Consider the following 23,585-nt stretch of genomic DNA (forward strand, 5'->3'; position numbering starts at 1 on the left):
GTTCTCTCACTTCTCGCTTTCTATTGTTTAAATATAAATGATTACATTGTTCTACAGCAACTTTGGAGTAGTTAAATGGTACTTTTAAAAGACCCAGTTCTGTTCAGCTGTGAAAGTGCCAGCAAGCTGGTCCCCTAAGGAGAGGAGAGCCTTATGCCCAAACACGAGGTGACACACATTTTACATTGATTGAAATACATTGTGTAAGTGTAGAATCATAGAATCAGAGTTGGAAGAGATCACTTGTGCCATCTAGTCCAACCTGCCATGCAGGAAAAGCATAATCAAAGCATCTCTGACAGGTGGCCATCCAGCTTCTGTTTAAAAGCCTCCAAAAAAGGAGCTTTCTGTTTTGTTTGTATTTGACTGTTAGCTCAAGAGCAATTGAAGGTCTGCACTCCTTGGATAAGTATTTATGTGCAGCCCTCACAAAGTTGCATTGGCTCACAGAGCATTCCTCATTATCCTTGCCTTCCCATTCATTCTGTTGCCTTCCTCCTCCCCAGTACCAAATGTACACTTGAGCAGGGAAGTGATTTTCTCTTCTTTTAGGTTATGCTGCCTATGGGTGCTGTAGAATGAATATAGTTTGACACCACTTTATCTGCCATGGCTCGATACTACGGAATCATAGGAACTGTAGTTTTACAAGATCTTTAGCCTTCTCTCCCAAAGAGTGCTGCTGTCTTACCAAACTAGCTCCCAGATTCCATAGCATTGATCTATACGTTTGCATGTGTCAAGCAAGGTTATAGATAAGCTCTAGCTGTTATTGTTCAATGGACCTGTGACAGCCCTTTTTTCTCAATAAATGCTAAAGATGGAGGGGATTTTGTGAAGGCCATAGAAAACAGGAAGGTGGAAACAGGCTTCAAAAGAACCCAAGAGGCCATATCTGGCCCTGGAAGTCAGCTTCCATCTCTATCATGACAAGAGTAAACTTATTGTGGGTCAAGGAGATGACCAAGATCCTCCACTCAGAGCAGATCAGAATCAAGCAAGATATCAACATGTTGAGAATATTGAAGGTGTCAGCTTTTGCAGCAGATACCAGCCTTGATGTTCAATGCCAGGGCTCAGGTCATAATGTAACAGGTGTGGCTAAAGACCTAGGATGTGGATTGCCGGTGAAAACACAAGGTTGCCTAGAGAAGGGAGACTAGCAATTTTTATCAGAAGAACTGCTTGGAGTCTTAGTTGAAGTGTACAAATGCTGAGGTTTTGTGACATGCTTGGAATAGAGAATGGCAGTCTCATCTCTTATTTGTAGAGGATACCATTGTGAAGGTTAGAAAAGCTAACACTGTGCCTGGCACTCAGAAAGGAGCACTACCAGTTCATGTCCTCTTAAACCTCAAAGGTAAAAACCAGGAGACCCATGGTCAAGCAACATCAAAGTGTGCTTAAGATAGAAAAAGTTATAAATATAGGCAAACACCAAAACTAGGAGAGGCTGGAGCTCTTGCTTTTGCCTGAGCCTCCTGGGAATTGTAAGATTCCTCTTGCCCCTTTAGTTGAGTATACTTTTAAGTAAGCTGGGGACAAAGGGGAATGGGAGGATAGGGAAACTGGGACATTTAAAAAGTGTTTGAAAAGATGGAACAATAGAGGATTAACTGGAACTGTTCTTGTCAAATCAAGACAATCAGAGGGTACATTTTGGTACCTGCTTCAAACTGCAATGCAAATGATAGTTTTGGGTGAGGTATCTGTGCAGTGTTGAGTAACCTATTTGCCAAATAATCAGATTCATCTGGATAGCGAGAAAGTGGACTAGCAGATGCCCAAATTTTAATATATAACTGGGTGGCATCCAAATGCATTCCCGTAATTCTTTCTACCTCCAGAACACAAATGGTTAACTTAGAAAATGGTGATAGCTCCCCACTTCACAATAAATTGATCAGTATGCAAGACATTTGTCACCAGCTGAATCATGGTCCACAGTTAAGGTAAACAGATCTGTGATGACACTTTCTGAGCAGAATACCAATTTGGCTGTATTTCTTCCCAAAGGTTTCCAGTATTTGTCACGAATTCCTTTTAAAGGAGGATTCAATCCCAAGGATAAACCGATATCATTGAGGTCATACTTATATACAGGTGGGAGATGTGATACGGGGGTCTGGATAGCCATGCTGAGTCTTGTTGTAAGAACAGTGTGTGTGTCTGAAGGGGGAGATGGGGAAAGGGAGGGATTTAGTGTAACCTCTATAGCATACCTGTTGTTTTAAGATTTTTTCCTTCTGTTCTAAGCCTCAGCTCTGAGGTTTCTACTCAAAAATTTTTACTTTTGAGTAAGGACTTTCATTCATTGTTCTTTTGCAGGGTTCAGTTTTATTTTATTTTGATGTTAATTTGATGATTGCTAGATGAGTAGGAGAGGACTAAATTTACAGTTGTCTTTTACACGAGATATTCTTATGAAGCTTTCATTATAGTAAAGGATTTGTAGCTAATTTCTTCACTCATCTACCGTGCCCATCTACAAATTACTGAGTATTAAATTGCAAGATTGTTGGTTATACAGAGGTTACAAGACTATCATTCATGGCTCAAATCACATTATCTTTGAAGTCTGCCTTTTAAAAAATGATGTCAATTTACTTTAGAATCAGCTATAGTTTGTATTTGCATTCATGTAAAATGGCTTGTTTTGAAGAGAGTTATTAATTCAAAGCATACAGAAATACAGAAATGTTACATTTTTAAAAAGTTATGGTATGGTAATGCTGCTTTCCTAGAAATACATCCATTGTGCAACTCCACAGTTCAAAACTGTTCAAAATTGTACATTGGTTTATGATGTTGCATATTCTCAACAGTATACCAGCCATAAATACATTCCAAATGATGTATTTGCTTATTCGTCCATTTAAGATATCATACCCAATATTCCTCCTCTTTATTTTATTCTCATGGGAATAGGACTGTAAGATAAGGTCAAGATGAATGAGAGAGACTATTCCAGGTCCAAAAATCTGACTATTCTGGAATGAGTTCATCATGCTAAACTGTTCCTCTGTTTTCTGTCTCTGTTACAGAAATGGCATCAGACATACCTGGACCAGTGACGTTGCCGGTGGCACCAATGGCTGCGGGGCAAGTAAGAATGGCAGGGTCTGTGCCTGGTCGAGGAGGAAAGAGGCGCTCGGGGTAAGTTGACTTCATGGATTCAAAATAATGTTGAAATTTTATTTTATGAGCATACCTTTAAAGCTAGAGGAAGGTGCCAGAGCTGTCACTGGCAGTTGCAGAGCTTGGAAACAATTAATAACAAATAACAACTTCCTGACTATTATATTTTTGAAACACCAAGGCTTGCCTCTTAATCGCATGCTCTCAATTTTAATTTTAACATCACCGATTGCTGTTGGTGTCCTAGGTATTACTGAACTAACTTGCAGAATTGTTACTGCAATTTTTACCATAGTGATGGTGGAATCCTGGACTCCCAAGATACTTTGATTTACAAAGCACCTATCATGGCTGGAATTGGAGACATGAAGTTTCTAATTCTGGAAGTGACATATATTTGCCATCACTACACATTGGCTTGGATAGCCCTGTTATCCTTCAAAGTAGAGGTTAATTGTTCTAGGACAGTAGTTCTCAATCAGTGGGTTCACAGATGTTTTGGCTTTCAACTTCCAGAAATCCTAACAGCCGGTAAACTGGCTGGGATTTCTGGGAGTTGTAGGCCAAAACATTTGGGGACCCACAGGTTGCAAACCACTGTTCTGGGCAGATCTGGGAGCCAGCAGATTAGAAAGCAGTGTATAATCTGCACTAGCAAGCAATTTTTTAAACAAATTAGACTTATGGATTCTGCAATGCACACAGATTGAGGAAAATTGCACTTCTGTTATTTGTGCAAGATGCTAAACAAGATCCTTGTATCCTGCTCATTGATAAGTCTCTGACATTTGAGCTGCCACCAGACATTGTCTACACTGATTAAAACAAATGTTTTTGTTACCATAAAGGTTAGAAACTTTTAACAAAAATATTTATTACGTTCTGTGTTATCTTGTATTCATTTGCTCAGTAAAATCAGATGAAAGGACTTTGTTGGATGAGAAGCAGATCTGTGTGGAAGACGGATCCTAGATTCAACCCAATTAAGTCTCATTCAACGTAATTTATAATTTGCATACATGTCCATATAAAATCTCAGCAGTTCAATGTGCTGCACCATCATGTGCTGTAAGTGCTAAGATGGTTACAGCTGCCTCTTTCCAAGTAACAGAATATGGGCACCTAGAAATGTAAAGGCCAAGAAAAGTTTGTTTTACCCTAAAACTTTTCTTTTTCTGGAAAAAATGAGAAAATGAATTACGGAATGATGAATTTTAGGACAACACATTAATCTATATCTTTCTTCACATTTCTAAAAGCTATGTAATAAGTAGACCTTGAGGTAAAACTATATACAATTTGTACTATCTATTTCTTTTTTGAAATTCTTTTGATAGGAATAATTGCTTTATGTCTGCTTGCTATTACAAAGAACTTGTGGAAGCAAGATAATGTTGATAATCTTTATGGTTTCCTTTTGTGTTGTTATATGAGAACAGTTGTTGGCAAAACATGTATTTTGGATATTAAATAGATGTACTGTTATTTTTAAAGCATATGAGTGAGATTTAGTTAAATCTAATTTGTGTATGAATAAGAAGAGCTTGTTTTGAAAAAAAAAAAAGACTTGCAGGATTGATATTTTCCTGGTAGAAATGATGTGATGATTGAAGACCTACGAGAGGACTTGGTTTGACTTCAAGGTATCTTTGACATTGACTGAGCTCGCTTTATAGCAAATTAAAATGACCACTGGAGGCCACTGTTTCTCCACCAATATATAATTGCAAGAAGTAACATAAATTATGGGGCTCAGAAAGAACTCTGGATTTAATGAAAAACACACAATTTCCCATCTCTCCTGTCCAACAAATAATGGCTGTGAGTTGGCAAAACCTGGTCAAAATTTGAAGGCACAATTATGAATGAATGTAACATAGTGCTTAAGACAGTTGAGAGCATGTATGGCTCTTGTTATTGGACTACAAATCCCAAGATCCTTCACCCCTGCTCTGCTGGCTAGGGCTGATGGGAATTGCAGCCTAACAATATTCAGAGGGCTAAAAATAGCTAAGGTGTCTCTTACAAGACGTCTTGCCTTGGTGGCAATGAATCAGGAATTTTGATGCCTGTATGGGTATGTTTGTACCTCTTGTCCTGTTGAATATGGCAAATTACCTGTGAGCGTTCTTTCATTATTTATGGCTATATGTGTGTGTGTGTGTGTGTGTGTGTGTATTTAAAATCCAGGCTGTGCATGCTTTGGATAGCATAGGGAAGGGTTAACACTACTATGGTGTTTGTTTTGCTATCTGCCCCTGTTCAAAAGATTTCATCTCACTTTCTGTCCCTGTGAAAATTTTGGAAAATTTGGCTTGTTGTGGAAACAAATATTGGTGATAAACCTTCTGTGGAGACCCCCTTTCCCCACAATAACTCTTTCAGGAATGAATTTCCCTTCCTAGATGTAGATTTCTTTCACTTCATATTGTCTAACTCCTGTTCTTAACTATGAATAGTTTCTAAGTCGGATGTTTGTAATTCGGAGATTGCCTGTATAAGTTTTCTCTATTTCATCATTCTGGGTTTGTAGGATTTTTACATATACCCACATTAAGATACAGGCCAGTAATCAGGAAGCATTGAGTACATTGGAATTTGATTGTCTGTCTAGAATCTAGATTGTAAGAAAAAAGCATAAACGCTGAGCAGGAATCGGGGTGAGATCAGTCAGAAGCAAATTGTAATTATAGGCTAGACTCTAGGTAAGAGATGCTCATCAGCTTCCAAGCAGTTATAACTGGCTTCTCTTTTAATAAGATGCCGCTGGAAGGAGTTGAAAGAACCAGAAGTACTCAAAGGTGGTCCCAAATTTTGCTTTCCAAAAGACGACAGGATAGTAAAGGAAGGTTTCTTCCCCCTTGGCTACCTTCATGATCTTTCTGGATTCCATCATCCCACAATATGGGCATGTTGGCTGGGGATCTTGGGGCCTTTTAAATTAAATCTTGACCTTCTTTCAGGACAGGACCTACATTGGTTCACATCACATTAAGGGCAACATAGAGTACTGTACACGAAAGCCTAGATGATACAAAAGTTTACAAAGCATTACATAAACAGTTCCATTTAAAAAAACAAACAAATCACAACAGTTGAAAACACATTTAAGTTTGGATGAAAACATAAAAACATAATAGAAAGTTCATTCCACACCGTAACTCAAAGACCAAAGGCCTGCCTATATAAAAAATGCCTTTGCCTGCCAAAAAATGGAGAAACTGGATGACAGGTCTTCTGCAAGAGGGAATGTCACAAGTTGGATAAACATTTCTGGTTGCTTCCCATCATGGCTTTGTGTCATCATATAATATCTCTCAATAAGAAAAAGTTATTTGAACAGGGATATTTATAAAATCTTGACCAGTTAGTCAAAAAAGCAAGTGAAAATGGAAAGTTTAGTAGAGTTACGAAAATGGGAAGGTAAAATGATCCACCACTTGTTTCATTCAGTGAGTTTGACTCATTCAGGAAACTTTTAACATTTTTCAGAATGGACTTTGATGACGAAGATGGTGAAGGGCCCAGCAAATTTTCAAGGTACGTTGAAAATTCAGACTCAGATTATTTCAAGATGGTGTTGAAACATCTTACATGTAGTAACAGGATTTTATTGTGATTAAGGTATCTGATAAATCATATGAAATGTAATAGGTCTGATTTGCATATATTTGCATAATTTATACCTGATATTATACCTAATATTGCATGGCTTTGAACAAAATACAACAATATTGAAAAGCCCTGGCTCCAGACTTGCATATAAACAAATTTTTGATATTAGATTCATGAGTCATAGCAGAAAATCTCTTAACAGATGCATTCTCATTTTCTCAAGCACCTGGAAGAAACAGCCTCTTCTAATATGGTGTTGTCATCTCTAGTTTCAATGAATACTCTTATTATTCCATTTTTAAATTAATTTCTCCCAGAATGAAATGAAACCCTTTTCAGATTATCAAAGTGGTTGATAATTATTACAATCACACATGAAAAATCAGCCTGGCACTATTTTAAGTGTTGATTTTGTTAGGGAATTTATGCCCTTTCTTCCTAGTGCCAAGATGGAGGACGTCAAGGTGGTAGATTGATTGTGTACTAAAATAATTTTTCTGTTGTGTTGACAAAGCACAGCGCAGTATATTGGTCTGTTCGAGGAAGTGAGACAGAATGGTGCTTTTTATCATAAGTCAGTTTCTGTAAGCTTTTATTACTCTGGCTTTATTGCACTGTCCTCCCACAGCCTGCATCAGCAATTCCTCTTGAAATTAATGAAATGACAAAGCAATATTTATATTTACAGTTTCATTGCTCTCCTTCTATCACTCACCTATACATGCCAGTTTGACACATTTGCGGTTTTAAAAATAGGCTTCATGAAAACAGCATCTCATAAATGGGTTTCAAGCTCAGGGTTTTTTTCCCCCATTGCTCATTTTTGACAACATCATGATAAAGCCTGAAATGTTTGTAAAATGATATCTCCCGATCATTTTGTGGGGGGCAGCAGAAGATCTGTGGAAAATCTAACCCCTGCATTAAGCCTTAGCTTTTGCTATGTTCCAAAGGTAACATGTAACATGTGACATGCCAAATTGTGGTTAATATATCTTACTATTTGCAGCAGAGACATCACTGCTGCAGCTGAGCTCGTTTTCTCTTGCAGTGGGCTTGTCAGGCTTCTTTACCCGTCAGGTATCACCTAAAACTTGGACACTGTAAGTGCACATAAATGGTCTTTTCCTCCAAATGGATTGCAGGATGGTGTTTGAAAGAGAGAGCAAGTCATGTTCATGGACTGTTCAAATATTCAGCATTACTGAGTAACATTTACTCTCTCTCCACAAGTTGCCTTCATAAATGCTATGAATTACAAACATGTTCAAACCACTAATAAATATTTCTGTAGTGATCTCTAGGTAGAAGGCTACAGTAGCTTAAAAACTGAATTGGGAGAGGGAGACATGTACTTCGCCCTGTGTAGAACTTTATGACTGTTCAGGATTTTGGTTCTAGATGTAAAACAACTATGTCTGGGTGTAGAAATTAGCTTTCTAAAAACATCATTTCACTTGAAATTATGTATACAACAATGTCTACGGAGTCATCAGAAGCTAGAGGGTGGTGGAACAAAGATTTCCAGTTTCCAGGTGGTGGCTTCTCTGGACACCTCCCCATGGATTTGACAAAATTAGTATGAACCGAAAATAAGAGAATCTGCTTAGCTTCATAATTTATGCATGTTAAAGAATCAAGCTGTGTTTTGCCTGGGTCTAAATGAATTCATTAAAATATTTACATGGCCAGCACACTTAGAAATGCATATATAGGTATGATAATGTAGAGAATATGTTGGCAAAGTAAGATTTGTTTGTGCAGATTGTTTCAATGGCGGGGAACAACTTCACTTATAGTCATGTTAACCAGACTTGTGGGATGGTGTTTGGGGGGGGGGGGGAGGAAGTTGGATTCCTTAAAACTTCTTTGAGATTCCTGCAGTGCTTTTTAAAAACTCTTTGCCCACCCCCTGCCTGCTGCCAAGCTCAGATTGGACTTCAGGTGGGACCTAACACTAGTATTCAGCCATACATAGCCTCCGTGCAGAGCTCCTGTGTACTCCAATGCATACATGGAGCTCCCCGGCCTGTAGAGATCCACCCTGTTCATTTCAGTGGAGGAGGAAGATCTGCCTGTGCCAGAAAATGTGAAAGTGGATCTATTTCCTCCATTGCAATTTTAAGGCTTTGTGGGCAGGGGAGCTCCAGGTGTGCTCTGTGCCTGTAAGAAATCACTTGGCTTGGGGATTACTTGCCGTAAATTTTCAGCCTGTCTAATTAAAGGCAGTAATTCTTTGCCCTTAATATGCATGAAAAATGCCATGAAAATTGCAAAGTATTCACTGCATAATGGCAGTTCTTATTCCCCATGAATTGTTACTTATTCCCAATCATTGTTTGATGGTCATCACTTCTTTTCATGTGGAGAACATATGATATTAGGGTGGGTAATTTATGGTTGTTGGACTTCAACGTCTATCAGAGCCTAATAAGCATGGTGAATAGTCTGGGAAGGTGGGACTTGTAGTCCAACAACAACTTGTGAACCAGATAGAGTTAAAAGGGTGCAATTACCTTTGCACTGTGTCCCAGTTTTTATCGGTGACATGTTGGAGAGTATGAAATGTAGGGCCAGAAAAGTAACAATTTCGGCTTATAGACTTCCCAGTGAACATGAGGCCATATTGGCTGTGGGATTCTGGGAATTTCAGTCCAAGAAAATTACTTCCCAACTTCTGTTTGGGTTGGTTGGCTAAAACTGCTTAATCATAACCTAATAATTTTGTATTCTGCAGTAAACTTACAGTGCAATTCTCTGTATGCCTGCCCAAAGTGAAAACCACAAAGTCACATCTAGGATTGCAGCAGTGCCATAGGTCACAGGGGGAACTGTTGAGAATTTAGCCTTCTCCTCTCTGCATAGCCTTGTCCTCTGGGTTCCATTTCTTGGCCCTTTTGAATACGCTCTGATCAATTGTAATGATTTCCAAGCACCACATCTTTTACCGACAGCATCTCGCTTTCTCTCTCGGTTTGCTCCTTCTCATGTGCGTTTAGGGAGAACCATAGTGAGATCGAGAGACGCAGGAGGAACAAGATGACCCAGTACATCACCGAGCTCTCTGACATGGTGCCCACCTGCAGCGCCTTGGCGCGCAAACCTGACAAGCTGACCATTCTCCGCATGGCAGTGTCACACATGAAGTCTATGAGGGGCACTGGGAACAAATCTACTGATGGCGCATATAAACCTTCTTTCCTAACTGAGCAGGTGGGTGGCTTCATGGGTGTGGAAGTACGGAAGGTGGTTTGAGGCACTGCAATGGCCATTGTGTTCTAGATGCTGTAGTTGGAAAAGTGAGCTCTGTTGTTTTGTAGACAGGATGAATTTTCCATCTGGACCCATTGCTCCTTTAGTTGATCAGAAATAGGAATGTACAAACACATCTTATGACATCCTAAAATTGTCATATATCAAGAAAAGTCTTTGTGTGCCTGTGTAATTTCCATACCTTTTTCCTCAGCTGTGGAACTTCCTTCCCATCGGGATTCATCCGCCATGATAGTTTGCTTATTAAATAAAACCCTTATTTGTTATTATTATCCAGCATCTAGTTAGTTTGGATTGGCATATAACTCTCTCACAAATTGCCTCTTAAGTAGTTAACATTTGTTGTTGAAAGAAATTTTAATAGCTGAATAAAAATTTAAGGGGTGAGAGAGAGAGACTTTGTGTACGGCTCTGAGCTATGGCTTTTCCATTTGATCTAAGTGACCAGAAAAACTGTTGTTTGTTCATATGTGCTTGCACAGGCACATGTAACTGCACCAATGCATTTAACTGTAGATGGAAGTTTTAGTGAGAATATAATTAACTCTACTCATTCATGGAATGTTATCAGCAGGAGGCTACAGGCAATTTATACCTTTGCATGGGGGAGAAGGAAAAGACAGAATAGTCCTTCTTATTGCATTGCATTTGTGTGTGTGAGAGAGAAGAGATGAAGATGAGAGATAGGACATATCAGACTATGGATAATGCAACACTGAAGCATGAAGTTCAAAAAGAGGAAAGAAAATGTAATGCTCCATGTATTTAAATGTAGTTAGGCATTATGTCTGAATGTAATCATTGTCCTTTAACCTTCCATCTTCTATGGAAAGCTTGAAAGCTTGACCGAAATACAATATAAATGAAAATGGACCATTTTGATTTTTGAAATTGCACTGTAGACTAGAGAGAGTGATAATTTTAACATTGTGCTATATAAGGATCAGTCCTCTACTACTGAAAAACCAGCAGTGGACAAAATCTAGAATCAAATTGCCAGATTCAATTCTACTGTGCCCTATAAAATTAAAATGGATTTTCTTAAAATGAAGTTTGTATGAGTTTGCACTGCTACAAGTGCTTGTTAGCCAGTCTTCAGTTTCAAGTCCCAAAACAGCATGTAAAACCAGTCAAGCAGAAAGATGAAAATCATATTGCAATAAAATAATATGTAGCCATGCAGCATAGTGAATTCCCTTTTTGGTGCAACTAGAATGACCCAGAAGTTCTGAGGAAAGAAAAAGCTTTCTAGCTTGTGCTGAAAGAAAAACATCAATGCCAGCTGGCAAACTTCAAGCCTCAGGTGAGGAAAGACCTTTAAAGACTGAGTGAAGCAGCAAAAAAGCCATATCTTCTGTAGGTAGATAGGTAGGCTTGCAGTGGAAGAGCCTGTCAAATACAGAGGAGTGTGAATTATAAAAGCGAAAGCCAAGCCTGGTCTGAAAACCCTTCTTGAGACCCTAGCAGCTCATGGGAAGTGAACAGTTTGCAGATGGATGCAGTGTTGAGAACCTTTTGTTAAGCAGAATCTGGTCCTACAGAAGAACCCGAAGGACAGTGGCATCCTCAACATTGAGACCAGCGGACTGGTTGAAGGAGTGCAGGGGGATGGGTCACCTGGCCCCTGTCATTCTTTCCTCACAAACACCTTGCTGCCTTTCACTGCTCACACTCTAAAACTTGTTACCCATTCTATCTAATAGTAGAACAGGCCTTGGCAGAGCACAATTCTGTATTCAAACACTTGGCACAGGGACCTCTTAGAATTTGCTATTTATTAGACAATAGGCTTCCGTGTTTGTTTTGGAAGGAAATAATTAAGGAACTTTGGAGCGTGTTTTTGTTTGTTCTAAAATTAATGCTCAGAATAGCAAATGGGGGTCTTTGTGGAGAGAACAAGGGTAGTGGCAGCAAAGCTAATCTTTGCAGCTATTCATGACTATTTTAATGTTATATGTGTGTTGCTGTTGAAATTCATTAGGTTTACTTAGACAAGGAATACTCAGAGGTGGTTTTGCCAGCTCCTTTGAAATATAGCCTGTAGCATGTGGTATTAGTTGGCCATCTCCCATTCATTGTTCCCAGGTTATCTGACATGGACACTAACCAGGTCTGGCCTTATTTAGCTTCCAAGATCAGACAGAATCTGATGCCTTTAGGGAAGATTTAGCCCCCCTATTTATCTTACTTTTCCAGAATAACTTTGGTGTCATGTTCTGCAGTGAAATGAAATAATGGCAGCTATCGGGAATGGTTCCATACATCTAAAATTAATAGCTTCAAATTAGTGAAAGAGAAATTAAAACCTAGGTGTGTGATTAGAAATGTATAATGTTGTTTTCTTTTTTTAAAAGTACACTTTAGCACATTATGGGGTAAGATCTGGTCTTACAAATGAAGTATATTGAGTTGTATAGCAACAACAACAAAACGTTCTGCTGCCCTGTGAAATTACTTCACGTTTCATTGGCTTGCTAATACTTTCTTCTTGTTTTCTTGGCAAGGAACTGAAACACCTCATCCTCGAAGCAGCGGACGGTTTTCTCTTTGTGGTTGCTGCTGAAACGGGCCGAGTTATCTATGTGTCCGACTCTCTTACTCCTGTTCTGAACCAGCCACAGTCCGAATGGTTTGGTAGCACCCTCTATGAGCAGGTTCATCCTGATGATGTGGAGAAGTTGAGGGAGCAGCTCTGTACCTCTGAGAACTCAATGACAGGTCAGCTTTCTTTTGAGGTGTGAGTTTCCTTGTAATGATCTGTAATATTGTCACTGTCTCTAATGAAAATGCCCTGATGCAGTGTTACCAGGTTATCTGATATGGGCACTCAGCAATTTTCCCAGTTGCCAGAGGCCAGTACCATCTTCATGTCCATTGGCTAGCATTATTTCTTGGTAGTGCCTCAGATGCCTGAGGGACTATCTGACTGGCAAACGACTTGTGAATTTGATGATTTATGGAGCTTGATTAAAAATATTCTCTCCAGGAATTGCTAGACCTTCCAGTTGGACTGTGATTAACTTTCTTGAGTCATGCTGGAGATTTCAAGAGAAAACACATTTCTAGGAATATTTAGGTCTCCCAGTGCAATTCTTTGTTCAGCTTCCAGCGGACATTGAAAGTTAGAAGACCTAGACATTCTAACAGAGAAATTTTCTCAGGTAAAAAACCCAGTTCCTTTGTTTGCATTTTTTCCCTTTCATGGGGTCCTGTGCAAATGTGAAGGACTAATTTAGTGTGAAAGGCCACTGATGTCCTCCAATTGTTAAGGACGTCAGACCTACAATTTCTCACCATTAGCCAGTGATGGTGATGGAACAAAAAGTACCCAACAAATTATGTGAGTTTGTACCATTGGGACCATTTTTGGTCTCAACTAATGTTGCATCAAAATTCATGTCTGACATTATTTTTCAATGAACCAGTACAACATAAGGGATCTACTCTAGTTTGGAGTCGATTGGTCCTATTTAATGAGATCGGTTAGAGACTATGAATATGAGGGCAGAGCACTGTCAAACAAACAATCTGTAAGTCACTCCAATCAATCTTCTAATTCTGTCATATGGGAATTCTTATTGGGAATCACATAATGCAAGATATATATTTTTATATTGTGCATGAGAAATAAAATAATCTATGTAAGCATGCTGGAGGTGGGGCAAATTAAAGCACATATAATGTAGGAAAGTTTATCCCTAAGACTGAGCAAAAATACAGACCCTGTAAGCCTGATCTTTTCTTCTGTGGTTTTGGTGAGGCTGACCTTTTCTTGCTGGTCGTAGAATGCTGATGTAAGTAATTTGTTGTTGTGCTTTTTGTCTTAGCCACTGTCTCAACTTTGTTTTGGCTGCTGTTTTGTGTTCACCTTGGCTGTGCTGCTACATTTTCATTGAAGTTGTTTTTGTGTGTGTATTTCCATTGCCTTTCTGGATCTCTGTGTGTGTGCTTTTTTCTTGGATTATTCCATATTCTGTTTCTGTGTTTAACTTCCTTTCCTTTATGACAGTGACCACGAACTTGCCTGTTTTTCCCATTAAAAATAATAGCAGAAGCATATGGAACTCTCAGTAATGTCTTTCAAATTGATGGAATGTGATCTCATAGATTGCAGAATGGTGGAAGATTAAACTGAAGTGACATGGTAAAAAGGAGGGGGCAAGTTTCTTTTCTTCTGCTCTAGAGACTAGGACACAATGGAGCAATGGATTCAAATAGCAGGAAAAGAGATTCCACCCAAGCATTAGAAAGAACTTTCTGACAGTAAGAGCTGTTTGACAGTGGAATATGCTGCCTTAGTGTCAGGTTGAGTCTCCTCTGGAGGTTTTGAAGCAGTGGCTGGTTAGCCATCTCTCGGGAGTGCTTTGATTGTGTGTTCTTACATGGCAGAATGGGATAAACTCTGTGACCTTGTGGTCTCCTCCAACTCTGTGGATCCATGCTTTTATACAGAAACCTTCTGGTTGCTCTGTGAGGTCCTTTCTTTCAATCTCTTGTTTTCTAGTACTTGTTTATTTTTCTTTCCCTTTGTTTCCCTCCCTGCTTATCAGGCTGCTGTAGGCAAAGCAAATTGCTCTTCTCATATGATTGAATTTGCAGAGACCAAAGACTACTGGTTGCCTTGCCTGGTTTTGATTTGCACTCTTTTAATTTCTTTCACCCTTTTTAAAGCCTTTTGAACTCTTGGACAACTCCCCATTTTGTTCTGGAGAATATCACTTATGGTGGGGCCCCACTTCTCAGGAAATTCCTACTTCTCTGAAAATAAATTTGGGTCAACAGCCTTTTAGGTCATGGCTCATAGTTATGTAGCTTCTCCAAGTAGCATTTCAAAAGTTTAGGAAGAGAACAGAGTATCTTCTTTATTCCAGCAGGCTTTTTGATCTTTGTAACTTCTGAAATATTTTAATAGATAGCATTCTGCTTTTTAATGGTATTGTTTCACATTGTTCTTGTATGACTTGGCAAGCTAGTGGGGAGAAAAGCATGCTTTACAATATCACATAAAATTATTTTGGGGGGTGGCAGAGACAACTCAGAACTTGGCAAGCCATCTGGTCAGCCCCAAGACTTTTTCCAGGCAAACAAGTTTTTGTAGGGAAAAGAAAGGTCAGCAGAAGCTCTGAAAGAAGACTGTGCTGTAGTGTAGCCAGCTAATATATTTATTTCTGGCTTTTTTTCTTTCCTTAAAAAAACCCTGGCTCCCCACAGCCAGCTAGAGATTCAGATGTGCTTAACAATGCCCTGTTACTGACATCTGTACAATATCAATCTCAACCAATAGGAACTTTGGATGGCAAACATTGCTCATTTAACTTGCTATTTCTGAAGTATATCTTGTGCTACTTTGGATGGCAAACATTGCTCATTTAACTTGCTATTTCTGAAGTATATCTTGTGCTTGCACCCTAGAATTGTCTGGATGGCATGTTTGAAGCTAAAGCACAGCCTTCCAAATATTGCTGAACAGCAACTCCCATCACGCCAAGCCAGCATAGCCAATGGTGAATGCTAAAATATTCCATCCAGCAATTTCTGAAAGGACTTTGCCCATTCTCTAAGTCCTGGCAGAGATCAAAACTGTTACTATCTCTAGTAACTACTACATTTACAAATGGCCATTCAATTGAGAAGTGTTTGCAAGGTGGCTTACAATATATTTGAGATATCGTTTACAAACAATCCATAGCAAAGAGGGGACCAGACACATGTCATTCTTCTGTCCTGATTTGCCAGGGAAGATTAATCCTCTGCCATTCTACTTTTTTCAGTTGTTTTCAACATGTCCCCATTCTCTCCCATCTATTCACTTCCCCCCTATGCCCTCAGATTGTTTCAGTTGACTAAAGCTTGAATTTATTGAGCAAGGAGAAAGTAATTCTAATTTATATACATGACATTGATTTAGGCCATCTGGGTTCGTTTTGGAGCAAAACAATGTGAAGGGTTTTGGTCAACTCTTCTCCTAATCAAGCTTATGGCTATTGTCTCTTCTGAGATGTGTTGAGAGGTTTAACTTTCAGAAAAACAGATAATCAAACGCAGAAACCATCCATGTCCTTTTTGTCCCGTGCAACTGAAAAGCACAAACAAGCAGATTTAATTGATTTTAATTTGTTTGGCATTGACAGGATTGCATGCTCCATTTATATGATTGTTTTGCGGCGCCACAACAGAAAACAATGTACACTTTAAAAAAATCTTACTGGAAACAGTGATGAGAGCAGACTGGATTTTTTTTGTTTGGTGACTTTTTATTAAATTCAAGAGTATAAATTCTACATTGATACTGCAGAAAAGCTGTGTACCCTAATATTGGAATACACAGGGAGTTTGCAGGGATCAGAATAAGAGGAAACCTGCCGTTCAGAAAACATAAGATCTGCAGATACTGATGTCTTCAACAGCTGGGCAGTGTTTAGTTTAAAGTCCAGTTGCAAGGATCATTGTGGCAAACAAAGTTTGCACACAGAGAGAAAATCCACATATTGTTGGAGGCAGATTGGTTGAGTGTGATTGAAGATTAATTAATCTGTTAACAGTGTATGACACCAGGCCAAAAAAGAAGATGCAGTGGAGAAAAGGGGTAGAAAAATACCTTTAACTGTTTGCTTAATAAGTACCAGAAGATAATAAACGGTCAGTGCCACACAAATAGCAGTCTGGATTCCTACCCCCAAATGACATTTCATAGACTTACTTATATCTTTTATTCCCTGTGGTTCGTGATCAATTTAGTGCCACTCCTTTCCACTTTAATCACATCTCTTGAAATACCCCACATGATATCTGGTTGCTTTGGTTGCCGTTATCAATGGATTGCTGCCAATATCTGTACTGGATTTCTCTGTTTTGATTATTGGTGCTCATTATGCAGCCAGCATGCTGAGTTGGGTGCTTCAGATAAAGAGGTGGCATATTGCCTTAAATCTGCAACTCATGTTAACAGTGATCTCTCTGAGTAAAAGGAACTAATTGGTGGTTGAGGCAGAGGGGGTGGGTATTTGCTTGTAGGAACTTGCAGACCAATAGCCACCAATCAACAAAGTGACCAAGAGAGATTGCATCATATCCAGCAGTTGTTAAGTAGTAGACGCTGACCTAATTAGGTGCCTTGTGTCTGGAGACATCTGTCTATAATTCTTCCAAATACCCTCTAGTAGCTTTGTTGTTTTCAACCCTCACTTTTTGATAACTAGCAGTACTTTGGTGTTTTCCTGACCTTAGACTATGATTTATAACCTTGTTTTATTTTTTGCTAGCTTTGTTTATCTGAACTCCTAACTTTCTGAATGATTCCTTGACTGTCTGCGACTACCCTCATGCTTCTCTTTTCATCCTGCTAGATACTCTTAAGTGCCCTAGTGTCAGGACCCAGGCTGCAGAGCACCAATAACCTTACACAGAGGCCAGAAGCTATCTAATATCTTTATTAAAGAAATATATAAAGTCAATAAAAACAAGTGAAGAATATAGTTCAGAAGCAGACCTTTCAGATGAGGTCAAATATAGTCCAGAAATGTATTGTCCAATATAAGATATTAGAGTTCAAAGTTTTAATCCACTTGACCGAAACACACACTTTGCCAAGCAATAGTGTGGGGAAATGACAGTCTTTAAAGTCCAATGTAGCTTGACAACAAGGCTGGAAAATAAACTTGATTCTTGGCTAGATCAAAGACTTGAAACGAGGCAAACATGAAGCATGAAACAAGGTCCGTGGCAAAACGTGAAACAAGGCAGGCTTGAAACTTGATCCGGGAAGCAAGGAACTGGGGTTACGAAGTCCACACACGATCTCTCTCCTCAAGCTGATCAATTGACTCCGCAAAGTTCCCCTTGCGACAAACACCTATATTGGGTCTCGTTTTCCCTCCAACAGAACACTTTCCCTAGAGAACGAGAAGCAAAACCCAACTCTGTCCAGATGCATGACTCCTTAGAATTTCCCAAGGGAAGCAGACCTAATCAGCTAGTTGTTTGGCAGCGATTCTCAGGCTCCGGCGATTAGCCTCTCTGACTCCTCTATCTCTAGTATAATTGTCCCTCCGGGAAAACGGGGGGGGGGGGGGGGAGTTCTGCCCAAGGCCTGTTTGGCTGAATTCTTGAGGGCAAACATCCTCCAGGTGGAGAGGCTCTGGCTCTGGCTGAACCGGCGAAAATCCCATGTTTTCCTCTTCGTCTGCCACAATAGTACTAGGAACAGGACTACAAGGCCCATGAGTCATCACACCTAGATGGAATTTACTACTCAACAGCTCCTGTATCCTAAATACTGGGACATTTGCTGACTGAGGCATAGGATAGTTGCCTAATCAGGCATGGCACAAAAAACTAAAATGCACCCATAAGGCGTTTTGAGCAATGAGATCAACAAAATTAAATTTAAAATGTAGGGGTGTGATGAATATGAGGACCTCTTAGACCCAGGAATGGGGTTATTTTGACATGCATACACCCAGTATCTGCTTTCTGTACCTCTCTCTCTCGCTCTCCGTCCTTCCCTCCCTTCTTTCTTTTGTCTGCTGTTTGGAGAAGTGGCCTGGTATGTCCCATTTATAGCACTGAAATGCATGGGGATTTGGTTTTCTACCACATTGGCACATGATATCTATTTCTGTGCAGAGCTGTGAGCTTCTATGAAATTTCTGGCAAGTTTCATAATTTAATAGCAGCAATTTCCATCCACACTAGCCAATTGTCTTTGTTCCAGTGAGAAAAGTTTATTTGGAGCTCTGTATGCTTAGCCTCATTTTTAGTACTATACAAGAATATTCCTATATTTTTCATTTTCTTTTAAAGTTTTGGAACAGCACTGGTCTTAGTTCTCCATAACTAAACTCAGAAATTACCAGACTTTGGCAACAGGAAGCAGGAGGAAACTCAAAAGACCTTTAGCAGTTTTGAATACACATAAATAAATAGTCTTTCAATCTGTATTTAAGGGATATCCAGGCTTCCTTGGGGCTTACCAGAGATACCTGAATGCATTTCAGGGGTATGTATTTGTGTCAGACAGTATGGTTACCACCACTCCCTGTCTGTCCTGCACTAAAAGAAGGCAGGTACAAGCTAATCATCTGATCAAGTTCATTGGTCCATTTCTTGAGAAGTAGCAGACTGTCCAGATAGGAGTAAGGTCACAGTAGGGTCAGTGGTTAACCTAATGTCAAATAAATACATGCTAAGTGAGAGTAATTCATTTCGAATCCTGACACAAAATCAAGATGTCCAAAGTAAAAACCACAAGCAGAACAAATCAGATACGAGTCTAGGAGGGCCAGGATGTTAGACAAGAAAGATTATCTTGTGTCATTTATCAATTAAGCAGCCTTCAAGAAATATGAGTTGCCAGGAATGACTGTCAAGAGCTGCCTGTGGCGGTGCCCTCTGCAACATGATTGTGTTGGTTCTGGGATGTTTCAAAAGCATAAGACAAGAAAAAATAAAGTAGAAAAGGGGCCAATCATATAATGCAAATACCATGTTTTAAGATTATTGGGTATAGGAGTGGTGGGAAGAAAAGAAATAAAGATATCAGGATTATTCTGGGTTTTTTTCTTCTGACTTTGTATTTTTTTCTTCATGGAAGCCAAAGTCTGCATTCATAAAAAAGAAAGTGAAGGTGATTCTTGTGCCATCCTTATTCCATTTTGCTTTTACTGCTGTTGAATGGCATTTCATTAAATCTGCAAAACCCAAGAAGTCACATCTGTTCGTGTTTCATATTCTTGTTTCATTCCCTTTTTGCAGCTTGGGTAGTGTTGGCCACATTTTGTGGACAACAAACAGAAGTAATAGTGGAAGTTGGCTGTAGGGTTCTGAGTGTTGTAGCCCCCAAAAGTAATTTCTCTAGCTTTGCTTTCTTGTTTTATTTTGTGAAAAACCTAAGAACAGGACTTGCTTTTGAGGATTAACTAGAACACTATTTACATGTGAGTTTATTAATTTCTGTATTTATGTACTCTATACTCTGCCTTTCTCCCCATGGGGACTCAAGAAGCTAACAACCACCCAATTTGATCACTTCTAGTCAAACTTTACACATAAGATCTGTTTCTAATTGGAGCTGCATGGGATACTATACGTTTCTCATTTTTGCTTCAAACCATTAATAATTTCCTCTTGTTCATTTGTGTCTTGTTTTATGGGATTTCTTCCCACAACAAGATAAGGGTGTCTTTTGATTATACCAAGACTTCTTCTTCTACCTTTTTAATCCCTGTTTTCTGTTTTCTTTTCTGAGCAGCCTTTGGAGCATTTGTCTTGGAGTATAAAACCATTTCTTGTTATCTTTCCCAAGACAAAACTCATTTCTTAGTTTTATTTCAATGGAAGAAGAAGCCTGCAGCACAGAAATCAGGAGGGTGCAGCAGGGATAATAGGTGGTAGGTTACATTTTGTCCTGAGTTAATGAAATAACAAGTTGTCGTTCCTGTGGTAGGTTGAAACCTTGCTATTTAGGCAGGCTTTTAAGACAGAAACAAATGTAAGAATGAGCCAGGGTTGCTGTGTAATGTTTTAACTCTTTGAACACTTTATAATTGTCATCCTTTCTCTGGTCATAAATATTCTTCTGGGTCATACCTCAAGTAGGTCACTGGGGCTGGCTAGGGTATAATTTGGAGCAGGACCTGGCTCATGCAGTAATACATTGGAGACATCATCTAAAGACATTCCAAAGAGACGATGTAATGGCCAGAAATATGACAGTGGGTAGCATGCTGCATTAAGGTGCTGTCTGCCAAAATATCTATCATATGAGGGCAGTTAATGTCTTGTGTAACTGTCTACCACTGGGAGCAGAGCAGGAGGGAGTCATTTCCATTTTCCAGAATTTGATCATAGCATTCATCATGTTTTCTTGCTTTTATGAAAGGCATTTGTCATTACTGAGAATTATTTTCCTAATTGGTTTTTCCAGTTGTTTTTCTAACTCATTGTATTGCTGAAGGAATGTATATTGATGAATACAACTGTACAAAATACATACTTGTTTTCAGTTAGGCCTTTGTTTTCTGTTTATGTGAATAGGAGTATGCATCACTGTGAAGGTATTCAATATTGATCTGTTCTTTGTGACTGATTGTTTTCATTTAGTTCAGCGTGCTTGTTCATTTCAGATCACTTGTAAGCCACTGTACAACTAGTTTGAAAAACAGATTAGAACCTTTCCCTATTAAATAAAATCAAGCAATGTTTCACTGCATACTAGTTTGAATTGCTATGAGATTGTTACTCATATCAGCATGGTTCTCCCTTAGGACTTCTCAGCAGAACTGCAAACATGGATAGCTCATGCAGCACTAACAGTACTTGTTGTTTACTGGTTCCATTTTCTCTTCTTCCTTTTTCTTTTGTTACAGTTTGTGAGAACATGGATAGTAATATATTGTACTGGAGAAGAATGCAGTACTGAAATGAGATGTAGCAAGCATTGAAAGTTCAAATATACAGAATTTTCACTGAGAAAATATGTCTGTGCCTTTTTTACCACATGCAGACAGACTTGTTCTTGATTACCTTTATAAAGTCACCTGCTTTTGGGTCATAGGTGTAATAAGTAAAACAGGCATATTTGAGGCTCATTCATTAATCTTTATTTGGGGCTTTTCTCCTCTTTCTTACTTCAATTATTTTAGGGAGGATTCTGGATTTGAAGACTGGGACAGTAAAGAAAGAAGGCCAGCAGTCCTCAATGAGAATGTGCATGGGATCAAGGCGTTCATTCATCTGTAGAATGAGGTATATAGTTCCAAACAGTCATTTGTTTCACCATTTATTTCTTATTACTGTTGTAATCTGTATATTTAATACAGGCTGAGTGACCCAGTTAGAAGGGGTCCATTTCAACCATGTCATATCAGGAATCTTTATTCCAACATCACATTTTAATTCAGGCTTTTCCTCATACCACGGAAAACACAAATCGTCTTATGCTACATAGTCACCATGTTTTTTTGTGTGTCAAAAGCGACTTGAGAAACTGCAAGTTGATTCTGGTGTGAGATAATTGGTTGTCTGCAAGGACATTGCCCAGCCCCCCCCCCCCCCCCCCCCCGATGTTTTACCATCCTGTGGGAATGTCTCATGTCCCTGCATGGGAAGTTGGAGCTGACAGACAGGAGCTCACCTCGCTCCCCAGGGTCAAACCATCGACCTTTCGATCAGCAGTCCTGCCGGCAAATAGGTTAACCCATTGCGCCACCGGGGGCTCCTTTCACCATAGTAAAAGAGATAGATGATCACCAACTCCAAAATAGTATGTTCTTTTTTTAAAAGGGGGTCTTGTTTTAATTAACATAGCAGTAAATCTAAATTGTGACTTTTCTCCAGTTAATAAAGAAATCAGCAGCTTATATCTTTTCCACTATATATTTATCAGAGCTTAATTTTCCCCTGACCTTACTCAGAGAAACCCTACATCCCATTAACCACAGGAATGCAATCCATTGTGTCACCCTAATGTGAGATTATTTAAAATAGTACTTTTGGAAACAAACATTTCACAATGAAATGGAATTGTGGTTATTTTTTCGGTCTCAGCAAAGCAATATTATCATTTGTTTAAAAAACATGTTGAAGGGAAAAGAATTAATCACTGGGTTAATTTTAAGCACATGAGCAAAACTTGAGAACATCTTCATTTTTTTTGCACTTTTCAAACTTTTGTGGAGCCTGTCTTTAAATGTTTTTATCTTAGTCATATGTCTTGGGAATTATTCAGGTTTCCTGGGTTGTGGTTTAATTGTTCTTTAGCCTGAAAAATACTTGGGATTCTTCAACGTGTACGTTCTTTTTGTCTCGAGAATTAAGTTCAATGTTGATGTATTGAGCTTTAAGTACACAATGGGCTGTTAGCTGGAAAGGATTTTGCTTGTGAAGTATGGATAAATCATGGTATTCCCAGTTTGTGTTAATTTCACTTGTAAGTTGGTTCTGCATTCTTTAAAATCGACAACATGCATTTATTACATATGATGATACATATTCTCTCCTTGACTCATGAATATGGCATGTAAACATAATGTTATTTATGACTGGCATGAATTCAAAATCCATATCCCTGTCACAATCTTTTTCTTATGTTTCTTAATTTGAATAAGAACATTCAGAATGTGCTGAAAAAGGGAAATCAAGAAAAAGATAATAGGCAGGAAGTGTTAAAGAAAAAGCTTACTATTTTTATTCTAACTCAGTTGCTTAAAACCATACTGTTCTTTTTCTCTCTGTTTTTAACATGTGGTGAAGTATTCCTAAATTTCCTTTCATTTCAGGTGTGGAAATGCCCCACTAGATCACTTACCTCTGAACAGATTAACTACCATGCGGAAACGTTACAGGTGGGCATTTTCCTAGTTTGATATTGGTCTTTGTAGTCAGATCTGAAATCTGGGAGAGAATAAGCAATCCTTTTAGGGCCTTTCACAGATTAGGCAATCATACAACTTCTGGACCAGTGATAGCCTCCTGGGCCATTTCACAACTCTCCATTCATATATTATGAATGCCCATAGGATCAGCTTAGAATCTTAGTTTGTTCTGCATGCTTTAAAATT

At 38.9% G+C, this 23,585-nt stretch overlaps 1 protein-coding gene across 2 annotated transcripts in view; it reads left to right on the plus strand.

The window, feature by feature from the left end:
* Window positions 1–23,585, plus strand: part of arnt2 (aryl hydrocarbon receptor nuclear translocator 2) — a 56,320-nt gene that overhangs the window by 2,627 nt on the left and 30,108 nt on the right. For both annotated transcript variants that reach the window (XM_062963425.1, XM_003225902.4), the window contains exons 2-7: window positions 3,045–3,156; window positions 6,631–6,678; window positions 9,753–9,966; window positions 12,531–12,744; window positions 21,669–21,771; window positions 23,304–23,369. In XM_062963425.1, the coding sequence (XP_062819495.1) occupies window positions 3,045–3,156; window positions 6,631–6,678; window positions 9,753–9,966; window positions 12,531–12,744; window positions 21,669–21,771; window positions 23,304–23,369 (757 nt within the window). The remainder of the gene's footprint in view (window positions 1–3,044; window positions 3,157–6,630; window positions 6,679–9,752; window positions 9,967–12,530; window positions 12,745–21,668; window positions 21,772–23,303; window positions 23,370–23,585) is intronic.

Source organism: Anolis carolinensis, unplaced genomic scaffold, assembly GCF_035594765.1.
Source record: "Anolis carolinensis isolate JA03-04 unplaced genomic scaffold, rAnoCar3.1.pri scaffold_11, whole genome shotgun sequence".
Classification (NCBI taxonomy): Eukaryota; Metazoa; Chordata; class Lepidosauria; order Squamata; family Dactyloidae; genus Anolis; species Anolis carolinensis.